Below are 24,875 nucleotides of genomic sequence, written 5' to 3' on the forward strand. Positions count from 1 at the left end.
ACATGTTACTTGGAAACTTGACTCCCAAGTAACATGTTCATGTTTAAAACCATGTTTCTCCTTCATCTTTAAAACCATGTTTCTTCTTTTCTCACCTGGGGAAATATAATATTCTGGCTTTTAAATATTTCCTTGAATATTTCGTTTTTCTAGGAGAGGGGTGGATGCTAACTTTCTACACAGGTGGGTGCTAACTTTCTAGTTTCTACACAACTTATATTGAATATTTTATGCAGTTTCCCCATTTATTTAAATTATATTTATCTGTGACTCTACTATTTGTTTACCTAAGGGTAATGGAATGATGTGCAATTCCATGAATGTCTCACTTATTTAGACACCTATACAGTATAACCTTTTCAACCGTTTTTTGAAACTGGCATCAGTAAAGTCAAGCCATTCCACCCGCTACGTAGAGCCTAATATTTATGCCTTCTTTTATGACGCGAAAATTGCGCAACTTCTCGCGAGAACGTTGACCGCGTATGGACTAGACCTGGTTTTTTTGTTTTTTGTTTTAAGATGCTGTTTGATAAACGACGTCTCGCTCTTGGGAGCTGTTGACTTTGCTCTCTTCGAACACCTTTCCTCGCGAGATACGCATTCTCCGCGAGAATTTCGGAGTACGCACAATCGATTTGTCGGGAAATCTCGCGAGAGCCCGTGCAGCAAGGTCTGGGTAACCCCATAGCGGCAACACAGATCCTCCTCCAAAGCATCAGGACGCGGCGGGCGCCATTTCAGGGAGCAGTCGCCTTTGCGAAAGCGGAGCCCGTGTGTTCTTGTTGCGGAGCTCCCTTGGCTTTGCTCGTACTGATTTTTCCAGGTCATCCTTAGTGTAGCTTTTTTTCTGCCTGCTCCTGTTGCTGAGGTAATTTTTTCGTTTTAAGGGCCAGCGCCCCTCTCGTCACGCGTATCCGGAGCCGGAGCAAGCGAACGACGGCCGTGGCAGTATCCCTCCGCCTCAGAAACACCTGAGCCAGAAGCGAGAGGCCGGCAACGCAGGTAATGGCTTCCATATTTTTGACGGTTCTCTTTTAAGAAATTATTTTGGGGAAATGGCAGCGCGGATTTTGCGAGGCTTAAGGGTGTTTGCGCTAGGCCGCCTCGGTGGCGGACCCATTTCTTTTTGTCTCTGGTTTAATTCTGGCCTGGTCAGCCGGACTGGAAGTCCCAGCTCCGTAAGGGGGGGCGGCGGTATACAGGCCTCTACGTGGTGTCCGGGGGTGGCGGGAAAAAAACGAGGGAAGTCGAATGGTAGGTTTAGTTTTGGAAATGGTGTTTTTATTTTCGCGCGGAAGGTTTCGCGGAGTGGAGCTTTCCCTGAGAAGTCTCGTGATTATGATCGGGATATATTTCGCCACAAGATTCTTAACTATTTCTTTATTGCTTTAGATATTCTCGCGGGAAGGGCCTTAAAACCTCGCAGTGTGTGCTGTTGTGTACAGTATTAACGAAAGGCTGATGACCCGAGAGAATAAGGGCGCTTAGTAAAGAGCCGTCGTAGTAACTACCGGAAGGAGAGTAGAAAGTCTGTTTACTACTGTGATAATTATTATTTTTTGAATAGGACCGAAGATGTTCAGGTGGTGGTGGGGAAACGAACTTTCTACGGTATATATCTGCAGAGGTTAAATCCGTACACGTTTCCCAAAAATGTGTAATTCTTTGTAGATATTTTTAAATAAGTAAAATGCACGCATTTTTTTTTTGCTTGACAATTTGAAAACATTTTACTCATGCAACTTAGACACTGTTTAGTAAAAACAACAACCCATCTTTAAAATATCTGATCTTAATTTGTAGTTAACCCAGGCTTGCTAAGTCACAAAGCAGTTTTGAAATACACAAAAGTTTCAACAGTGGTTTGTTGCAGCCTGGGTGTGAAGGTCTCTTTAGAGAATTATACCTGAATTTGCTTGTGTGAATTGTAGATTACTGTGCTAAATCTTAGGGTGGGTTATGATCTCTTGAACTAGATATTGCTTCTGAAATGCATTATCTATATAATTTTGTTTATAGTACAAAAGCTACAGTGTATAACATTCTGTAATATGTCGTAATTTGTATAAATACAAATTTATATTAAATATAATTTATATTAAAGAGAGACTTTTAAGCGAATACTATCAGTTGTGATTTCTTTGTTACCAGACTAAATCTGTATGTTTTAATATTCCTGTTTACTTGGATAATTTTAGTTATATTGCTGGGGATATTTTAATTGATCTGTTTGGATTAGATCATTTTTTAATTTTCAAAAACATAATTAAAGTGTTTAATTTATAATACTTGCACATAGAACTTATAAAATTATAATATAGAAATGATAACTCTGTAAAAAAAGACATTGGATTGATACAGTACTGGATAAATGATATTGTTCTTTATGACAGTTGTTCTCAACCTGGGGGTCAGGACCTAAGACCATGGGAAAAGACAAATTTCTATTGGAACATATTTTTACAATGGGACCAATCAGGCATTTACAGCCTCTGACCTTCCTGCTAATCAGCTTAAATCTCTGTTGGGAGAATTGGCACAAGACTTATGGTTGGGGGTCACCACAACATGAGGAACTGTATTAAGAGGTTGTGGTATTAGAAAGGTTGAGAACCACTGATCTATGAGCATAGTATTTAATGATGTCTTATACTACTTATAATATTGCTAGATTTTCTGCTGTGCTGTTTTTACTATACCGAAAGGCAGCTAAATCCAATTACCTTTTTGGAATTTTTATATGTTCAAACAAAGAGAAATAGAATAAATTTTAGAGCATTGGTTTAAAGTCACATTCCCCTTGTTCCATGCTGTTTATTTGCCATATTACTTAGGGCAGTGTTGAAAATACTTTTAATTTCAGGTGTACTTTATTTCAGCCTAAAATACAGCATAAGATCACAATTTGCTGCTTGTACAAATATTAAAACTTTATAGCATTTTTTCTTCAAAAGTTACATTTTCATCCAAATATCAAGAGCTGGAGTATTTGCTAGGTTTATTTGCTAGTTTTCCAACAGGTTTATGACCTTTGGATTCTTAATAAGTTGTGTTGCAACTTACTGATTTGTGTAGTCATATTTTTATTATAATTTCTACTATCAAATATGCCAGTGTAAAATTATTTGCTACAGATTTAATAAATTGCTGGACATAATTTAAAGTGTATCCCTAATTTTATTTCTGTAACATGCTTAGAAATGTTTTCTACATAGTACTGCTTCTTTTCTCTTCCTATAGGGCTATGAATGTTTAATGGGACATTCTGGATGATGATACTTAAATACAGGATTTTTGAAGATACTGCTTTCTACATAGCAGTAGCTGTTATATCTTTTAATAGATATTTGTTTCAGAGGTAGATAATATATGAGCACAGTAGTTCTATAAATTGAGTATCATGGCACAGAAGGTGATCATCTGAGGCAACTTTAATATATCTTTAATTACATTGGATTCTACATTTACTGAAGGTTTTCCTAAGAAATTTTGTCATCTCAATTTAAATAGCAAATTTATAGCCATATGCAGCTTTTTGGGTCCAAAGTAGATATGAATCTTCAAATATGAGAAGGCTTGCTGGTGTCTTACATGGGGTTTGTTGTGCCTTTTTATGGACCTCACAATGGCCATACAGTCACTCAAACATGTATTTTCCTAGGAGATGCCAATGAATACGTTTTGTGTTACCACATTTCTTTAAACGTGTGGCTCGCTTTGGATCCCAAATAACTCCACAACACTGCAGATTTTCTAATCACTTTGGTATATGTATAATATGTATTTTTAGTTTTTGAAAAAGGTGAAAAATTGCTATATCAATTTTTACAAATTGTTAATAGTAAAGTGTTACAATAGTTTGAAATGGTATACTGTATTATATAGGAGATCTGAATAGAAATATAATTGTTGCTGTAACGGAAGTCAGATCTCCTTTTCATATTTCCTGAATTCAATAATGAGCATGCATTTCATCACATTCTGTCTTTACACTATTTTCTCAAAATGTAGTAGTAAAAAGCAAGATAATATACACATCTGTATTTCAATTTCCATACTTGGAAATTTCTTCTGGTTTCACCTTATATACAATAATTGCCACTTGTAACCTTTTCATTTCACTGAATATTTTATCATAGTTGTTATGACAAACTTGGAAGCTTATACTGTATTACAAGTTTGCATTAGAGAATCTATACTAATTCCATACAAGTGGTTAAGATAGCTTGACTAATCTGTTTCGAATTTTTGACCCGAGGAGTCAATGATTCATGGCAGATTTCGGGGAATTAGGAAATCATCAAATTCATGAGGAACTTCCAATCTGAAGCTCTAATGAGCTTTTTTCCATCATAGGGATGTTTCTCCCACACCTTGGAGGTAAGGCAATAGCATCACAATGTAGTTACATTTGAAATAAATTTCAAGAAAGTATGTTAGATGAATAGACTCTTCCAGTAAGGGACCATTTAGACTTCACCAAAAGTGATAATGAGCATTCATTTTGTTTCTACTTCCAAGAGCATAGTTTCACAAATCCCACTGGTTAAGGATAGTAACTTGATCAGATTTTTAAAATCATCTTAATTTCAGTACAGGATTTTATGGGCTGTTTAGGATCTGTATCCTTTGCATTGCTTGCCCATGATTAAATTTTATGTTTGGTATGGAAAAAAGAAGCTGACTTTCTATACCAGTTGCAATATGAGCTACATCTAGCAATAATTTTGTAAAATCTACAGAGAGAAATTCAACAGTGGATTAAGATAATATGTTTTTTTTAAAAATAAATTGGTAATCTCATTGAGTAAACAATTTATTTTCTTAATCTACTTTTAGATTTCCCCCCTAATCTTGTTATGGCTCCTTAAAATTCATTTCATTAAAAAAAGTTGTGTAGAGTACATGTTTATGAAGTACACTGCTCAAAAAATAAAGTGAACACTTAAACAACACAATATAACTCCAAGTTAATCAAACTGTCCACTTAGGAACAACACTGATTGACAATCAATTTCACATGCTGTTGTGCACATTCAACTTTGTAAAGAATAAAATATTCAATGAGAATAATTCATTTATTCAGATGTAGGATGTTATTTGAGTGTTCGCCTTTATTTTTTTGAGCAGTATACTTTCTAAGATAAGAATGACTCATTTTTTGAGGCAAAAGTGCTAAATACATGGATAAGGTCAGTTTAGCTGTACTTTGTAGATATTTCTAAGGCAACATTCTTTGGAGATGTGGTACCACTAAATCTTAAATTGATCACAAATACAGAAGTAGATTCTTGACTAAAGTCTTGTTATCTTTTTTTCTAGGTGTCCTGAAAAATGGCTGATGATATTGATATTGAAGCAATGCTCGAAGCCCCATTTAAGAAGGTGAGAAGATAAGCTAGCAAGTTATTTAGCAATATTCATTTAGCATTATTCATGAAACTACTGCTGAACTATAAACTAACATCCCTGGAGCCCTCATGATTTATCTTATTGGACATGCATTACCTGTATCTTACCAGTAACTAAATGCTGTTAATGTAATTATATTGTGCAGTAGTTTCACTTCAGCGTGATGAATAAATGCCCATCTATCTCTCTTTGTAGACTTGCCTAACGATATCTCACCTCTACTCCCATGAATTCACCTTTGATTCCAGTGTGAACTGTCAATCATAAGGTAGTAATTGAGTGACGTATCGCTGTACCGTGGTCCCCCTAGGTAAAACAAACGAACAAAAGCACTCCTAAAGACTACCACCTCAATTTTGATAGACCAAGAAGGTGAATGCAATGGTTTGGGCAAACAGCAGGGTTCCAAGAATAACTTTTTCCCTAAGTTCATGACAAGCAAATCTTTAGTCTGCTTATTAATGCAAGTGGAGTTACAGCTTTTTTTTATTTAAAGGATGGGTTATTAATCTTTTAGCAGCACCAGACAGTAATCAAAGTGTTATGTGAAAAGTTTTTTCCAAAATTCTTGGATCCCTGAATAGGTCACATCATAGTAAACATGAAAGATATTTCGAACTACATTCATTGTGACAGAGTACTCTTTTATCAAATAATTTCTTAGAAATCTTTACCTTTCTGCGCTTCTGAGTACCTAGCTTCAGAATTAAATAGGGAGCAAATATATATAGATTTCACCAGATCTTCATAAAACTATGAAATTCTGCATGCAGTAGCACTGGCTTCACAAATTTATATATATATACATTTAAAACTTAATGATGTGCAGTTGAACTCATGGTGTAACTGGTGTGATAACTACAATAAATGTAACAGCAACTGTTAGTTGATTTTGGAGTATATTTAGTGCAGCTTTTTGGTATGAGATTTGGAAAAGTATTGTAACCTTTTAAATGTTAATGTTTTAGTATTATGTAAATAGTACTTATGTAAAATTTTGAAGTGAATATAAATTGTAATGCTAAGTATATTGTATGCTAGTTTAACATGGATATTTTCCATGTAAACAGGTTTGGAAATAGGAAATATTTAGGCTGGACTGGTTGGATTTTTGATGAATGACTTGGGAGTCGACATTACTAAAGCAGTGTGAATCCCTGTTTGCTTCAGGGCGAGATGTGTGACAGAGGTGGCATCAAGCTCTTACAGTCCCAACCCTCCAACGAAAATGGGCGAAGATCTCAGGAATGGCATCGGTCACAGGAAATCGATAGTGGCTGGCTGCTAGCTTGGTCACTTGGGGCTTAGGCAGAAATATAGCCTTGGTATTGGTCTAAAGGGATTATAGCATATGAATGTGTTTTTAAACTTAATATTTCTTGTTTTTATTTTATCATTTAACCACTTCAGTGCTGGAAACTGCAGGATGGCTTTATTTCATTGTAAGAAAGTTTGTACAATTTAAATCGTTTTAAATTAATTTTCTATTTATAGTTGTATGGCTTAAATGTAAGCAGCAAAGTGGTTAAAAAGTCTACCTTAATTAGTAGCATTCCCTATTGAATGTAAAATTTAGTATTAAATTTTTGTTTTGTATTTTCTTATCCCTGTCCCCATTTACCCTTTTGACCACTTGAAATGTTTCCACTTCGTCCTCATGATGTTCTTCTATCAACCCTGCTTAGGATGAGAACAAATTGAGCAGTGCCAATGGACATGAAGAGCGAAGTAAGAAGTAAGTATTTGCTGGCTTTTTAAATGTGTACTTCTGCTTAATAAAGCATTCACATTTTTATAGATAACTTTAGATGTCTAACCTCCCTTCAGTTTTTGTAATTCACTTTTCAGATTAGTTAAGATAGTAGGAAAAAAGTAACAAGTATACTTTTTTTTTCATTTTAATATAATCCTACCCAGCATTTGTCCCCTTTCCAAAACAGAAAACCATCTTTTCAGGATAGAAAACATTTACAATACAACATAGTCTCAATTTCATGAAGCTAATTGAATTGTCTCTAACTCAAACATATATGTAATTTTACATAGTTTAAATGATTACAAAATTATGTAGATTAGATGAACATTGAAAAAGTCCAAATTTACATTTTGCACTTGCATATGAAATTCACCAACTGAGTATCCATAAGTTTTTACAGTAATAGTTTTATTGCTTTTTGAGGTAATGGGGTTATATTAATAACACAACTTGAAATTATGATGGTCTTCTGACTTTCATAGTAGAAAGTTTAATACCCCACTCTTTCCTTAGGCTCCTTCAATTGTATATCTTTCTTGCAGGCCATATAACCATATTGGAATAAATGTTGCTTTATTTTATTTTTAAAAATATTTCTGTGCTTTAAAGAAGAAGGGAAGCAATTTACTAAATTTTTGTAAGCAGGCAAATCTCCAGCTAAATTAAACTTCAAATTGTAGAAGTTCAGAATATAATAGAACCTCTTCAAAATATCATGAAACGGTTTTACTCCCAGTGTAGGCTAGTTTAGCTTAACTTTGAGAAATACACACAAACTATTTTATAATGTTGAAGTTATTACGGAAAGCATTAACTCAAATCCCAGTAGCTTGTCTGTCTTTATTCAGGGATTTTTTGTTAGACATAGCTTTTTTAAAAAAAATATATGAAAAAAATTAAACTAAGTTGCTAATGCATCACTAGTTGCTCATCCTGTATCCTGGGAAAGTCAAGGACCCAGATCAGAAAAATAAGTAACTTTCTGGCAGAGAATCTAACTACTACTACGCCACATTTGTAGACTATACAAATCTGATCTTGGTTCCTCTGTTCCATATAACTCGTACTTTGAATTAAATTTATTCTGTATATGAAAACAAAATACAATTAACAGTGATTAATTGTAAAAAAGATTTGGCAATGCATTGGCAGACTTTGACCTTTTAAGTTTCTTCCTTTTATGTTACAAATTTATGTCAATTCTGATTTGACCTTGTCCTGTGAAATCTGCCTAAAATCTGAAGAGTAGTCAATATTATTTAGTTTTACTTGTTTTCTAATAGATGGAAGCATTTTCTATTCCTATAATTTTATTTGAAAAGGGGGAACATGTGCAGATTTGGGTACATATTTTCTTCTGTCAATATCAGTGATTGTCAAGCTTGGCAGCTTGAAGGTGAGTGGACTTCAACTCTTAGAATTTCCCAGGCAGAAGAAATGAGCAAGGTTGAGAAACACTGGTCTAAACCAGGGGTGTCAAACTGGATTTCTTCCTCTCTAGTTCTCTAGTTCTCCTCTGCGAGCTGGGGAAGGGGGGGGGCAGGAGACAGACAGATGGCTCCTGCAGCACTCTGCCAGCCAAAATGGGGTGCGGGGAGGTACATGGTACACTGAGGCACCGTGGCTTCCAGAGGCACTGGGATATGGTGCTTTGATATTTTCAGGCCAGCCGTGCGGGCCACCTTTGAGCAACCTTGCAGGCTAGGTCCAGCCACAGCCCTTGAGTTTCACACTCCTGGTCTAAACCATATTTGGATTATGTGGATAGTCCTCAACAAGACCACAATTGAGCCAAATTTTCTGTTTTATTAAGTGAGTTTTGCCCCATTTTATTACTTTACTTGCCACTGTTTTTAAATGAATCACTCCAGTTGTTAAATTGGTAACACAGTTGTTAAGTGAATCTGGCTTCCCCATTGACTTTAGTTGTTGGAAAGTTGCAAAAGGTATCATAGATAAGAACCAGTTGCCAAGCATCCAAATTTTTTTCACCTTAAAATGAGGATTCTGCAATAGTCACATGCATGAAAAACTGTCATAAATCAATTTTTTCATTGCCGTTGCAACTTTGAGTGATTAACTGAATGCTTGTAAGGTGAGGACTATTGGTATTCCCTTGCCATTTTTGGACATGCAGGCCATTAAATTAATAAACTATTGATATTTCTGTTCCATTAGTTGTATAATTAGATCATAACAGTACTGAGCTGAAGTTAAATGTTACCTTCAAAATGTTACTTTAACTCCCACTAACAGTGCTTCTCAAATAGTAGGGCAGGCCCCCCGGGGGGGGGGGGGGGCTCAGAGCAATGCCCAGGAGGGCACATGACCTTGGTGAATATGAGGTTTTTTGCTGCAGGGAGGAGAGTTTTTTTGCCCCGAACAGTAGTACACAGCACAGAGCAGGAGATATGCAGTACAGATAACAAATCCTTAAAAGACACCATGGAAAAAATATTAAACAGGGATGAAAAGAAAAAGGGAGAGAGATGTAGTTAATGAGACAAATGTAAGTCTCCCAAAAGCTAAGACGAGGAAATACGACAAGCGTATGTAGTGCTTGGCTTCACTGTAACTACGGTGGGAGATGAGGAAAGACCAATATGTTTATTGTGTCTAAAAATGTTGGCAGTAAACAGCATGAAACAAAATAAATTAAGGGGTCACCTAAACACATTACAAGTGTGTTTGTGAAAAATCTTCAGTGAAAACATTCCAAATATTGCAAACAATCGTCCTGGCGGAGAATTGGGATGGTGGTGGTGAAATGTTTACTTCTTCCTGGGGGAGCGTAACAGAAAATAATTGGGAAGCATTGCACTATTACAATAGTTTAAAAAAAGTTTTATAATGTGTTTGCTTTCTTAAGGCCTTTTGTTCCACACTTTCGATGTTAAAAAGTCTTAATGGATTTAACCCTATCATATTTTAGTATATAAACATAATGACTTTTTCTTTTGATTTTTGAAAATAAATTAAGTAAAATGGTTGTTTTTGTATTTTGTTCTTAGGAGCTCCCATTAGTTTTCTATTCAAGGGATAAACAATAATAATTCCAGTTCCAGCAATTCTGTAGTATATTTCCAATGGTCAATAAAAGTTTAACTTTCTTCCTCATACTTTTAATACTCTTTTTAAAGGAAATTTTGTCTTAAACTTTTTATGTTGAATTGTCTGGTAATGTTGAATTTAATCCATTGGTTGGTGGTTCCAGTACTTGTGATTGTAAATCAAGGTTCTTAGAGTACTTATGGATCCTGCACAGACTACATGAAGTAATAGATTAATACAAATTGGTGCTTTATCATCATTTAACTATGGGTTTGTGGTTGAGTACTCTTTCCATTGCATCTGCAGTAGTGCTTATAAATCTCAATTCCAAATATAATATTTTTAAAATTTATTTTATTCAACTTCTATGCTGTCCAATCCAGAAGGACTCAGGGCAGCTTACAACAATACAAAAATACAAATTACAATAAAAAAGAAGTCAAATATAAATTTTTAAAACAATAACCCCAGTTAAAAAACCCACAACTCAAAACAAATCCAATCAACACATAGGCATACCATTGAATGCAATTTGGCCATGACAGATGTAAAGTTCATGGGCCCCAGGTCTGCTGGCAATGCCAGGTCTTCGCAGCCAGTAGGGTGGGAGCAGTGTGGACCGGGGGTTGGGGTGGGGGAGAGAATTGGTTCCATAGAGCCAGGGAGGCCACAGAGAAGGCCCTCCCCCTCGACCCCACCAACCTGCATTGCTTAATTGAGGAGACCTGGAGAAGGCCAACCCTGTGCGATCTTATTGGTCTCTGGGAGGTATGTGGCAGGATAGTCTGGTCCTAAGCCGTGAATTGTGATTGGAGACTAATTGGTAACTAATGCAGCTTGCGGAGCGTAATAAGCCTCAAAGTTTGGAACTATATAATTTTTGAAAATAGTTGAAGATCAGAGTAACTATGAGCCTATGACAATATGTAGTCATCATGGATCTTGTACAGTATTTTCATGATTTTTAGTTTTTAAATTGTGATATATCCATTTCACCAATGTTCAAAAACATTGCTGTTAGTTTTAATCAATCAGAGGGTGCTTTAGGGACATCCCCGCATGGGATTTCGGTTCTCCATGTCTTGTGTTAGAAGCTTTTTCATGGGGTTGAATATTTTATGTGTAAAAGATTTTGTGAAATGCTTAGCACATTAGATTTATGTATTTGTCAATAATTGTTTAGAAATTTAGTACAGGTTGTCCTTGACTTATGACCACACGAGCGTAAAATTTATGTTGTTAAACATAAAGTGAGGGGTTTTTTTACATCTTTTTAGCCACAGTTAAGTAAATCATTGCTGTTCTTAAGTTAGCAACACGGTTATCTTCACTTAACTGCACTTTCTGCACTTTGCTTGTTAGAAAGTTACAAAAGATCATCACATGACCTCAGGACACTGCAAGTATCCCGAGTCTATGGAGAGGGGCGGCATACAAATCTAATTAATTAATAATAAACCAAAAATATGAACCAGTTACCAATCATGTGAATTTTGATCATGTGACCATGGGGATGTCACAACGGTCATAAGTGTGAAAAGTCACAATTCACTATTTTCATGGCCATCTTTGAACTGTCACTAAATGAACTCTTGTAAATTTTGGAGTACTTGTATAAACATTTTAAACCAGTGGTCCCCAATCCTTAGGGCACCAGGCACTCGTTTCTTGGAGAGAGTTTTTTCTGCGACCCGGAGGGAGCGTGGTTTTATGTGCTGCCCACATCCTATGGATGGAGTTTTGCTTGTTTGTGTAGACTTGGTTTCTGGCATGTCATGGACTGATGTTGGTCCATGGACTCCCTGGAGATTGGGGGCTCCTGTTTTAAAGCACTAAAGTAAGATGAAGTGCTTTTTTCTATTTGGACTTTTGTTCTAAATTATTTGGCCCAGAACAGAATACACAATTTATTTGGCCAAACCGTATTTTACCTGGATGGGAAAAAACAGCTTCACCTCAGACTTAGGAAGATAGAGTGGGTCTCAGTTTTGTTCCCCCTGCTAGTTTGGGAGACTGCATCTTTTGTTCTGGATGGAATTGTGCTTCTTCAGGCGAAACCTATGGATAATTGGCAGTCTTCTTCCAGCGCAAAGAAAAGGTGACAGCTATGGCTAAGAGAACCTTTGCATAGCTGTTATGCACCATTTGACATACATTCCTCAGCCAGGAATCTCTATTCACAGTCCCTCATGTCTTGGTCAACCCCAAAATGGACTACTGCAAAGAATTTTAAATGGGGCTGCCCTTGAAGAGCATTTGGAAGGTTCAGCTGATGCAAAATACAGCAGCCTGGGCAATTAAAGGGGTTTCTTATTCAGCATGTGCTCTGCAAGCCTGCATTGATTGCTAGTATGCCACTGGCTTCAATTGAAGGTTCTGGTAGTTACCCATAAAGGCTTGCAACTGGGTTACTTGTGAGAGTGGTTCTTCACTCTTGTATTTACTCTTCTGATCTCCCAGGAGAGAATGTTATTCCCCCTCAGAGCAGATCTGGGCATTTTATGACCCTCAGGCCACAACCAGCCCTTTGGCTGCCCCTGTCCAGTTGCATCAGTTGTTATTTAGAAAATAAATTGTAAACAGGCACATAGCAGCGGGCAGGAAAATAGGCCAAGTGTGCTCCTTTAGTCAGTTGGTAAGAGAAAGAACTCTTCTGCCTCTATGGCAGAAGAGCAGCAGCTAAGGTGAGGCAAAGTTCTGCACTCCCTCCTCCATCAACATGTGGAGGCCTCCAGCAGAATTAAATTCAGTTTATTGTTCAGCCTAAATGTGTTAAAGGGTTAAATAAGGTTCAGGAGAGAAGTGTTTTTAATAGGAAAGTGAACACAAGAACAAGGGGGCATAATCTGAGGTTAGTTGGGGGAAAGATTAGAAGTAACATGAGAAAATATTTTACTGAAAGAGTAGTAGATGCTTGAACAAACCTCCAGCAGACGTGGTTGGTAAATCCACAGTAACTGAATTTAAACATCCCTGGGATAAACATATATCCTAAAATACAGGAAATAGTATAAGGGCAGACTAGATGGACCATGAGGTCTTTTCCTGCCGTCAGTCTTCTATGTTTCTATGTTTCTATTGTTTTGGCCCTCCAAAAGAGTCCAATTGTTTTATGTGGACCTTTGGGAAAAATTAATTGCCAACCACTGCATCAGAGATTAGACTCGCCCTGATTTTGCTGAGTGTTCAAAACTTTGAAAACTGACTTTGTTATTGAGACTTAGATCCCAGCTGTATGGTTGAACCTGTCACAGTTGTATTAACTTCTAGTTAATTTTTAATTTTGCCTGCTGTATATATTGGAATTGGAAATGTATTTTTGTATTCACTGGAATCTCTGTACTATTGAAAACAGAATATTTAGATTATAGGAACTATTAAATTACATTAGTATTTAGAGATCTAAGAATTCGGCTATTTTGCATCTTGGTCAGACTTGTAGGAATTATTTTTAAAAATTGGTTTTAACACATAACACAGTTGGAAGAAACCTTGGAGGTCTTCTAGTCCAACCCTTTCTCTTGCACAAGCAGCACACCTATAAATTCCAGACAAATGGCTGCCCAGTCTCCTCTTAAAAGCCTCCAGCGATGGAGCAGCCACAACTTCTGAAGGGAAACTGTTACTAGTATCTCTCTGTCATCTCCATTGAGGTGTTTATAAAATATACAATTTGTATTCATATTGAAGTTTGTATTCATAAAGTTAAATTTAGCGGTGTTTGTAGGTAATTAATTAACCAATATTTATTAGTAAAATGATGAATTTATATAACACATACTTAACAGTAGGAGTTAAAAAACCCGATTTGGATCTAGATAATTATGAACCAAAGAAACATTAGTGGTGTTTGTTTAATTATTCTTGGAAAAAATTTCCCAGTCCATTAAAGTCAATATATGGGAAGGTATTTCTAATGTGAAGACACGGAATATGAGGCTAAGCTATTGAATAAATTTGTGGGTGTAAGGAGATCTAAAGTAATTTATATAAATCAAATAACTTACCTCAATTTTGGTTCACATTTCTCACATAATGCTCTTCTGCTAGGTTGGAAACAGCCCTTCTGTGTGTGGAAGAGGCTTTCCTCTAGTGGAAGGGCCCCTTTGGATCCAAGCCACTGGCTCCAGTGGCCATTTGGAACATATCTAACAATACACAGGCAGTAGAATGAAAAACCAGTGTCATTAAATGAACAATGCAGATACAGTTATGAAGCTGAATTTCCTAGAAAGGAACTTGGTAGGTATAATTATTTGCAATTTTTAAAACTGTCTTTTGTGACTGAGAAAACTTTCTAGTAAGGAAATAGAAATGTAAAGATTAAAGCAGCAATTTATTCACTTGGTTTGAAATACATTTTTCACCTAAATAGCTTTGCTTTTAATCTTAAATATGTTTCTTAATTGTGAGATTTACAAGTAGTTGTATAATTGATTGCTATTATATTGTGTAATGTTTCCCACACAATATTAAAATGTTGTGTAATGTTTCTTCAAAATTGACAAATATTTTTAAGTCACGCAATCTTATTTCATATGGCCGAATGTTAGTAAAGTTTTTCCTCTTTGAAAACATAACTGTTTTTTTTTTAAATCTCTCCTGTTCAGGAGGAAAAAAAGCAAGAGCAGAAGTCGTAGTCATGATAGGAAGAGAAGCCGAAGCAAGGAGCGCAAACGAAGCCGTGAACGTGAAAGAAAGAAAAGCAAGAGTCGAGAAAGAAAACGGAGTAGAAGTAAAGAACGGAGACGCAGCCGTTCAAGAAGCAGAGAACGTCGATTCAGAGGCCGTTACAGAAGCCCCTAGTATGTAACAAATATTGGTTAATTAGATTACCTCCAAACATTGAAATTTTTGTTTTAGGTTTCTTTAAGAGTAAATAAATAGTAAAACGTTTAGCTTCAGAATTCTAGAAATGTCAGTTACAGTCTAATTCCAACAGTGTGACAGTTTTATTTCACAACCATTCAGTGTAATGAGTATGATACAAATAAGAATATATCTCTTAATGGTAAGTGTCAAATAGAATGGTAAAGGCTGTACATAACCTTGCTTTCTTCTTTAATCCTAGTTCTGGTCCTAAGTTCAATACTGCCATGAGAGGAAAAATTGGCTTGCCACACAGCATGAAAATGAGGTTTCGTATTACTTTCTTTAATGATGGATTTAATGGTTTATATTCATATTTATTCCCTTCATAATTCCATACATTTTTTTTATAGCAGACGTCGATCTAGGAGCAAAAGTCCTTTCAGAAAAGACAAGAGCCCTGTAAGGTATGGATTTGAATCTTGATTAATGTTGAAATAAAATATTGAGTGTCCCTAGATATCTATATTCTACACTGATTTATTATTAAGAAATTCTGTTCTTTGTGATTGGTTGGTCTTGAAATGTATGTAGATTTTTATTTTTAAAGATTGTGCTAGAAAACATACTGTCTGAGTGTAGAGATAATTGGCAGTGGAATTACTCTGGACTGGCGTTGCTAACGTGCATATATGTGTATACAATAATCCCTCGCTACTTCGCGGTTCACCTTTCGCGGATTCGTCACTTCACGGGTTTTCAAAGGGAGCTTAAATCCATTAAAAATTTTAAATCCATTAAAAATTCATAAAATTCTTCTACAGTACTACTGAACTCTATTAAAGAAACTGGTAGGATATCACATGTAGTTCCAGATGAGAAACATTATAGAAGGACTGTTTAATGCAAAGAGTGGGTTTTAAAAGTCCAAATACTCGTTAAATACATTAAAAAATATCTTTTCTCTTCTTCATGGAAATTCGTTTTTCACAGGTGGTCTTGGAATGTATCCCCCGCGAAAAACGAGGGATCACTGTATTTGGGAAAGCAAGTTAGAAAACTTTTCTGAGAATAGGAGATTAATTAAAGTACATTGAAGTTAAAAATATTTTTATAATGCTGTAAATAGGTGAGGTGCTGATACTTAGAGTATGTATCCACTGAAACTGCAGGCATTCCTAAGTCATAGGTGTTTGGGTTAAAGATAGCCAAAATTTCTTGTTATATCCAGTTCCTTATTCAATATTCTGTCTTTGTATATGCACATTTTGCATGTTGAATATTTATTTATTAAATTTATAGGTCACTCATGTCAACTTAGCAGTGTATAAGTTTAAAGCATATCCAATTCAATGAAAGCAAAATGAGCTAATTAAGTAGCATGTTAATATATTTCCACAGAGAGAACATAGTTTCCTAAACTAATATCTGGGGAAAGCTAGGAGTTCAGAGTCTTAAGATGGCAGGATCAGGGCAAGTCAAACTTCCAAGAAAGGGCTATTCCAGAGGCAAGTGAGAGGGCATGAGAGCTTAGCATGGCTATCGCCATGTTCCATTGCAAGAGTTAAAAGCATTCAAGTGAAGCTAAAATAGGAAGATGTCCAGGAAATTTCTGCCCTTTTAACTTCATTTGCAATATAGTCCATGTAAAAATACAAGGGAGATAGTTACACTCAGGAAATATATTGCTCAAGGAAAAACCAGTAGAGACTGAAATGATTTTCCTAATTCTGAAAGGAAGTGTGCTTTTGGAACACAAGTACTCCTACCCCCTTGTAAAAGCATGTTTAATTAACTTTATCTGTGTGTGAATACAAGTGATCTTAATAATGTAATAATCAAATCTAGCTTGTTTAACTGTGTTTATATTGATATAATAATATCAATAATAATTACTGTTTTTCAGAGAGCCTATTGATAATCTTACTCCAGAGGAACGGGATGCTCGGACAGTATTCTGCATGCAGCTTGCAGCAAGAATTAGGCCAAGAGACCTGGAAGAATTTTTTTCTACTGTAGGAAAGGTGTGATATGAAGAACTCTTGGCAGTTCTTTTAATATCTTCCTGGTTATTCCGAGATTTTTATTTTATTTTATTTACGTCATTCATCTTACCTAAGTGACAGGAAATTTAAAACAACATAAAACCATATTAATACATGAATGAAAAGATAGTTTAAAAACAGTTAAAATGGGTTAAAACTTGTAAATGAAGATAAATCAGGTTAAAAATTCAAAGATTGGGAGGTTAATAAAGCAGCAGAAGAGTGCTTGGAACATCAGCCATAGCCAGGACTGCATCCTACATCTATGTATAGGAGAAGGAATAGCAGAAACTGGTGGCAAAAGAAGAAGAATCCTAAAGCAGGGGGGTCAAACTGGATTTCTTTCAAGGGCTGGATCAGGTCTCTTTTTTGGGCGGATGGCTGGAGGGGGTTGGGAGGGAGGTGGGGTGGCTGCTTCCTGCAGCACAGTTAGCCAGAAACAGACCACATGGTCCATTTTTGGCCTGTTTTTGTTTTGGGTTTGTTTTTTGGCCTGTTTTCAGCCTGTTTTGAGGTCCCTGCAAAAGGCCATGGAGGGTGAAAACAAGGCATGGGAGCGGCAGTTTAGAAGTCCTTCTATTAGATTCCATTAGTTGAAACTCCTTGAGTAATGGGGCATATGGCATGCCCTCCCTGCTTGACCTGATGGCACAGGTTGATGTAATTAGGAGGAGACAGTTTCTCAGGTATTCTGGTCCTATACTTTGAAGGTAATAACTAATACCTTTAATTGAACCCATAAGAAAAACTAGCATTCTGTGCAGCTCATTTACATGTGCTATTCTAGGGGCACTCAAAACAGTTCATTCTGCACCAGTTGCAGCTTCTGAATACTCTTCAAGAGTATCCCCATATAGATCACATTATACTTGTTTATTTGAGAAGTGGGTAGGGGCATGAGTGACTGAAATAATAACATTTCAGTCCAGGAAAATGCATAGTTAGCATACAACCATGAATTTGAGCAAAGGTCCCCCTAAATATTACCGCTACCTGCTCCTTGAGCAGAAGTCCTAGTCTAGGAAGACCTTCCAGATTATGTATTGGGTTTGTCTAGATAAGTGCTATCCTTTGTAAACCCAAATATGGCAGACTCCTAGGTACAGAGGAACCACCTACCAATAGCCAGTCTCTTTTACCAGGGCTCAGTTGGAGCCTGTTGCCCCCCAGCCTCCCAAAGCCTCTCCATAAAACACCAACTTCCAACACCAAAACCTACCCCAAAGGGCTACCATTGTTGATGGTATCAAAGGCAGCTAAGAGGTCAAGAAGAGCTTGAATGGATGTGCTACCTCCATACTACTCTTGCCAGAAGTTATCTAAAAGCTTCTATCCCTTATTAGCTGAATCCTTCCCTACAAAGAGAAGGTGGGAAACTGGACGAAATTTGTCCAGAACGGTGGGAGCCAGTGCTGCTTCTTGAGAAAATTACAAAGTCTTCTGTGTATCAGAATACTGATTTTACATATATCTAGCTTATATGATGTAACTCTTACACTATTATTTTACTTGGACATGAATCTCCATTGTATGCATACAGTATATGTTGTGTACTCTTGGAAGCTCCCTGGTGTGCATAAACAATGCAAAGTAGGTAAGGTTTTTTTATATGAATTGAGTCTGTTGTTAAAATCTCAGAAAACTAAGTAATCCTGTATCAGATATGAAAATTTCAGACAGTGGTTTGATTTTATGTATAATGGTATATACATATTTAATCCATTAAAGCCTTCAACCAAATAAAACAATACAATTTTTTTTCTAGGTCCGTGATGTACGTATGATATCTGATAGAAATTCAAGACGTTCAAAAGGAATTGCTTATGTAGAATTTGTTGATGTCAGCTCAGTTCCTTTGGCCATTGGATTAACTGGACAGCGAGTATTGGGAGTGCCAATTATTGTACAAGCATCCCAGGTAAATTTGACTTGAATTCTTTTCTTAGTGCTAATAGATAAGGATTGACCAGATAAGACTAAATGATTCCTCGTTAACCATATTGCTTAATTTGTTGTTTCTATATAGGTAACGTTACTAGCAGTATTATTTTCATGATTATTCAAAACCTTAATTGAAACCACAGCTGCCCATTTTTACTGATAGGAATAGTTTGTGAGATCCTAGATTACACCATACATGCAAATTGGTGAACATGTTACTGATATTCTTAATCCTTTTCAATCTTGGCTGATTATATTCAGTAGATCTGATTTAACATTCTGGATTTTGTGAGAAATATGTGTATGAAAGTACAGCTGATATCTAATCTCTTTAGAAGAGATGAGGATCTGGCTTATTTTGAAGACAACATTAATAGATCAGTAGCATTTTTTTTATTTGGAGGAAGTAAGGAATTCAAAGGTTGCTGGAAAATTCTAGGAATTATATATTATCCTGAGTTTAGGTTAATTTTGCAGTAGACACTACCCTGTGTAACTTCTTAATATGAAAGACAAAGATAATACTTTTCAGTTAGTTTTCATGATTTTCTATAACTTTTGATGCCAAACAAATATAGGACTGTTTATATGAGAATTTTTAAAGCAGAAAATAGAACATAATCTTGAAAGTAAAAGTATCAGCTGTGTTAGTTTTCAGACAGCTTAATGTTTTTGTTCTCTAACTTACATAGCTTATATAACTGAGAAAGATTTGGATTTTGCACACTGCAGATAGAAATATCTCTTGGTAGGCTGCAACATAGTTTATACTGCTGTATATAGTAATCTATAGTGTTTCCTATGTATATAATTTTTATAGGCAGAGAAAAACAGAGCAGCAGCAATGGCTAATAACTTACAAAAGGGAAGTGCAGGCCCCATGAGACTCTATGTAGGCTCATTACATTTCAATATAACCGAAGATATGCTTCGTGGAATCTTTGAACCATTTGGCCGGGTAAGATTTTTTTCCATACAGTATCTGTCTATCTGCTTAATAATCAACACAAATGAGGATCTTTGTGCTTAAAAATTCTCTTATAGTATCATAATTTTTAAATGTAATACAAGCTAATTATAGAGCCAAAAGTCTAAAGCTCAATATTGACATACAATAGGAGAGGGCATGATTTTATAAATCATAGGCTTTTCTTGTCCAAGTATCATTAACTTCTAATGTAGAGAACCTGTCTTCCCTTATTGTTTGAACTGAACATGGAAAGAATGTTCCTTGATATAACCCAGTATGTAGGGTTTTGTAAGTGATTACTTGAAGTTAGGCCCAGAAGCCCATTTGGTTACCAGTTGAGCAATTACAGTGCTAGTGTTCTACAGTAGTCACCAATATTAGTAATCAGACTGCTATGCTCTGTATTAGCTGCAGTTTTTGTAACGTCTCCAAAACAGAACAATTGAAAATACGTTTTTATACGATTAACTGAATTTTAGCATCAGAACAACTCGAGATATAAAGTTGAAAAAATAATAGGTGTAAGCTTAATAAATGAAAATAGAAAATTTAACATTTTCTTATTAAATCTGGAATTATACTGTGTATGTACATTTAAAAGCACACTGAATTGAGTTTTCATATGTACAATTAGTGTAATTAATATAATGAGGTTAGGGATCCCTGCTATGGCTGATTTGAACTTTCACCTTACATTAATACATATATATATGTATATACATACACTAATGACTAGTCTTGATCTTTTTCAGATTGAAAGCATTCAGCTAATGATGGACAGTGAAACTGGAAGGTCCAAAGGATATGGATTTATTACTGTAAGTTTATATAGTTGACATATACAGGCTAGGAGACAATAAATTAACTCTTGGTTTACAACAATAGTTCATCTATTATCAATTATAACTGGAATATAATTTCACTATATATAAGAAACATATTTTATATTGCATAATATGTATGTAGCTCGTGTTTTAAACTGAGGGGGAGGGATGGCATATAAATTAATAAATAAATGGGAGCATATATTGAACAGAAATCTATCTTGTCTTCCATCATTTTTTTAGATATTGGAATTAATCAAGGATATTCTATAAGATCTATGTTTTCTATCTTTTTTTCTGTGTGCTGCTATGAATCCTTTGGAAGTACAACAGCATAAAAATATTAGTATAGGAAGTCCTCACTTAATGACTGCCCTGACTACATTGAAAATTATGATGGAGGGCACTGGAAAAGAAATATTATGAACATTCCTTGTACTTAACTATTGCAACATTCCCATGATCACAATCACTATTTGCACACTTTACAGTTGGTATCCTCGCAGTTAATAGAGAAGCTGGCAGTGAAATCAAAAGTCATAGTCATGTAATGTCTAGCTTAACACTGCTTGGTCCCAACTCTGTTCAAGCAAAGACTAGATGTAATAAATATGTAAGCATACATAAATGTTTTTGTCTCTTTTCACCCTTTTTATACCATTGTCTGTTCTTCAGGCATCGGTATTATTTATTTATTTAATTGGATTTGTATACCACCCCTCTTAACAATTAGTGATGTGTCTAAATTAAATGTAAGCAACATGCTGTAACAGTTGTTTCAAATTATATATTTCAGTTTTCAGACTCTGAATGTGCTAAAAAGGCCTTGGAACAATTAAATGGATTTGAATTGGCAGGTAGGCCAATGAAAGTAGGACATGTGACTGAACGTACAGATGCATCCAGTGCCAGTTCATTTTTGGATAATGATGAATTGGAAAGGACTGGTATAGACTTGGGAACAACTGGTCGTCTTCAATTGATGGCAAGGCTTGCTGAGGGTAAGTGAATTAATAACTACTATGTGTTTTTCCTAACCCTAACACTTCATTAGTTTGTGTGTCATCTTTGCTTCTTTCTTTCAGTATTTGACATTGTGTTATATTTTTAAGTATTTCAATAAAATGAAGAATTTGTTGTGATTTTCATAGTGGATTTAAACGCAATCACATTTATTCTCAAAACTTCATAAAATGCATGACATAGTTAAAAGTAAATCCCAAAAAGGATTCAGTGATTTTTTTTAAATTCCAGGTACTGGTTTACAGATTCCTCCAGCTGCCCAGCAAGCACTGCAAATGAGTGGATCATTAGCATTTAGTGCTGTAGCAGGTAAAATTAATTTTTAAATTATTATGTGGATGTTATTCTAGAAAAAAAAAATCTAACTTGAAGTAATAGTTTTGCATGCTTTTTCTTGGAAGCAAGCACTCCTTTTCTAAAGTGGTTTTTTTTGGGGGGGGGGCTAAGATATCCATCATGAATTTATATAATGAAAAAGTTACTTCAGGCTAGGACAGCAAATGGGACTGGAATTGCTGTCATTAAATGATGCAATTGTAAAGCGGGATGTCCTGGATTGCATTGCTTAGCAACAGCAGTTACAGTTGCTGTCATTAAGCAAGGACTGCACAGTTGTTAATTGAAGGCTTCATGTGACCATAACTTCCTGCCCATTTTCCCATTGACCTTACTTGTGGAAAGCTAGCAGAGATGTCAGAAATTGTGATTGTATGACTGGCTCACCGTTAAATATGAGCCGGGCAGTATGCCTGGATCACAATCATATGACCATGGGGATAATGTGATGGCCTGCAGTCCAAGGACTGGTCATAACTACTACTAATTCAGCACCATTTAAGTTTGAATGATCACTGAATGGCCATAACAAGAAGACCATCTGCGCATAACATTTTCTATTGAGTGTGAAGTCTCTTCTCAAGACGTAATAAGTATTAAAATTTTCCAATGTTCTTTTTCAGATTTACAGACAAGACTTTCTCAGCAAAGTGAAGGTGAGATTTAATTTTAATCTTGTACACCATTTAAGAATTGGGCATCTACAATTCCATTAGCTCGTTTGCCATTTATTAGAAGTAATCTCAGAATTTCAGATATTTTTTGCTTGTATTGGACAAGGAAACAGCATATATCACACCATTTTGCCAGTTAAAGGTTACAGTTGGAAGAGTGTTATTTGTTTATAGTTATTTGTGTATTACCTTCATAATTTTTACAAATAACTTAAAATGGCAAATACTGTACATCCAACATGTCTTCCTCCTCCTATTGTCTCAGTCACTTTGGTATATTCAGGAAAACCAAACATTTGTAAGACTAGCCCATGGATCACCAAAGTGACATTGCAATGTACCAGAATGTGCCAGATATTCTGGTACAGGCAATGTACCAGAATAAAATAAGCACTTTACTTGCTTATTTTATTATTATTAATTAGTAGGTTGATAGCATCAATGTACAAAAATAAAATAGATGCAAATAGTTTTCTGTGCTTGCAGATAAAGCTTTTGAAAACATTGCGATTTACACATCACATAATAAACTCACGTCCATTGCTGTATTGACCCTTTATGGCTATGAAATTTTGTTCTTTCAGATCCTACTTGTAATTTAATGTTTTTTGGCTAGTTTTAGTTGCCACGTTGTTACACAGAGATGGGTCTAAATGTTGATCTTATAATTGTCTAGTCATTCTTTTAGCATTTTGTTGGAAGGGCTCCTTTTGGAGGCAGTGTCTTCACTGATACAGTTAGTTTTTTGGATTCAGAATTAAAATCTTTGCTTATGAGGAATTTCATTTTATGACAGAATTATATTGTATATTATATATATTTAAAACTGATACATAATCCAAAATAAAAATGACCGAAAAATCATGCTATGTTTTCTTTTTCAGTCTTAGCTGCGGCTGCTTCTGTACAACCACTTGCAACGCAATGCTTTCAGCTGTCCAATATGTTTAACCCTCAAACGTAAGTTAACCTGATGTACTTTTCTAGAATTTTCTCTATTTGGAAGAAAGACATAAGTTTATTGCCTTCTTAATTTATTCTGCAGTGAAGAAGAAGCTGGCTGGGATACAGAAATTAAAGATGATGTGATTGAAGAATGTAACAAGCATGGGGGTGTTGTCCACATTTATGTAGACAAAAATTCAACTCAGGTATGTTTTTTAAAGACATCTAATGAAAGCATTATGGTTGGGCCCTTGAAAGTTTGAATAGAAGTTGGATAGAAGTTGTAAGCATTAAAGTTGGGCCCTTTAAATGGGATAGAAAAGGTGGATAGAGAAAAATTCTTTTCTCTATCACACTAGGACGAGGGGGCACTCCCTAAATGTCATAGGTAAGAAAGTGGAAATATTTCTTCACCAAGAGGTTCGTTGGTTGATGGAATTCACTTCCAGAAGAAGTCGTGATAGCTGTCAGACTTGATAGCTTCAAGGCAGGATTAGACAGATTCATGGATACCAAGTGTATCAGTGGTTATTGAAACGGATGTCCATGTGCCACCTTTATGTTGGTTGAGTCAGGCTGAATTCCCTTAAGTACCATTTGTTGGGGTCAAAGGTAAGGGAGGGTCTTGCTTTCTCTTTCTGCTCAAGATCCCCATGTACACTTGGTGGGCCACTGTGTGACACAAAATGCTGGACTTGATGGGCTTTGGCCTGATTCAGCATGGCTCTTCTTATGTTCTTAACATAACATTATGACTAGCACCATCTCTTAGGATTGGGAACAATGAAATCACACATCCATTTTATCTACAAAAGCCTTTCAATGCAGAGATAATGCAGTTCTAAGTGCGGTGTAGTTTTATCATCAAAGACAATCCATGTTGCAAAAATCTAGATATGAAGAAATAATGACTGTCAACAAATCTCTAATTTTAAGAAAAGCTGACATAAATACAAATCTTTCATCATGGCTTCCATCTAATGTTCCAGCTGGAGCTGTGAGGCCAGGATTAAGTATACAGTGGTCCCTCGATCATCGCGAGGGTTCCGTTCCAGGACCCCTCGCGATGATCGATTTGTCGCGAAG

The 24,875-nt window shown here is 35.8% G+C and overlaps 1 protein-coding gene across 4 annotated transcripts in view; it reads left to right on the plus strand.

Moving 5' to 3' along the window:
* Window positions 1-500: 500 nt before the first annotated feature.
* RBM39 (RNA binding motif protein 39) overlaps window positions 501-24,875 on the plus strand; it is a 29,050-nt gene continuing 4,675 nt past the window's right edge. Inside the window, exons 1-15 of one of the 4 annotated variants that reach the window (XM_070744919.1) lie at window positions 501-1,005; window positions 5,326-5,388; window positions 7,101-7,150; window positions 14,833-15,027; window positions 15,294-15,359; window positions 15,445-15,498; window positions 16,938-17,055; window positions 18,842-18,994; window positions 19,838-19,975; window positions 20,740-20,805; window positions 21,608-21,812; window positions 22,066-22,143; window positions 22,794-22,826; window positions 23,729-23,804; window positions 23,890-23,995. In XM_070744919.1, coding sequence (XP_070601020.1) covers window positions 5,338-5,388; window positions 7,101-7,150; window positions 14,833-15,027; window positions 15,294-15,359; window positions 15,445-15,498; window positions 16,938-17,055; window positions 18,842-18,994; window positions 19,838-19,975; window positions 20,740-20,805; window positions 21,608-21,812; window positions 22,066-22,143; window positions 22,794-22,826; window positions 23,729-23,804; window positions 23,890-23,995 — 1,389 coding nt within the window. In that variant the 5' untranslated portion in view covers window positions 501-1,005; window positions 5,326-5,337. Of the gene's footprint in view, window positions 1,006-5,325; window positions 5,389-7,100; window positions 7,151-8,487; window positions 14,465-14,832; window positions 15,028-15,293; window positions 15,360-15,444; window positions 15,499-16,937; window positions 17,056-18,841; window positions 18,995-19,837; window positions 19,976-20,739; window positions 20,806-21,607; window positions 21,813-22,065; window positions 22,144-22,793; window positions 22,827-23,728; window positions 23,805-23,889; window positions 23,996-24,875 lie in introns of those variants that run through there. The other 3 variants (XM_070744920.1, XM_070744923.1, XM_070744922.1) reach the window with 3 other exon arrangements.

This window comes from Erythrolamprus reginae, chromosome 3 (genome assembly GCF_031021105.1).
Source record: "Erythrolamprus reginae isolate rEryReg1 chromosome 3, rEryReg1.hap1, whole genome shotgun sequence".
Classification (NCBI taxonomy): domain Eukaryota; kingdom Metazoa; phylum Chordata; class Lepidosauria; order Squamata; family Dipsadidae; genus Erythrolamprus; species Erythrolamprus reginae.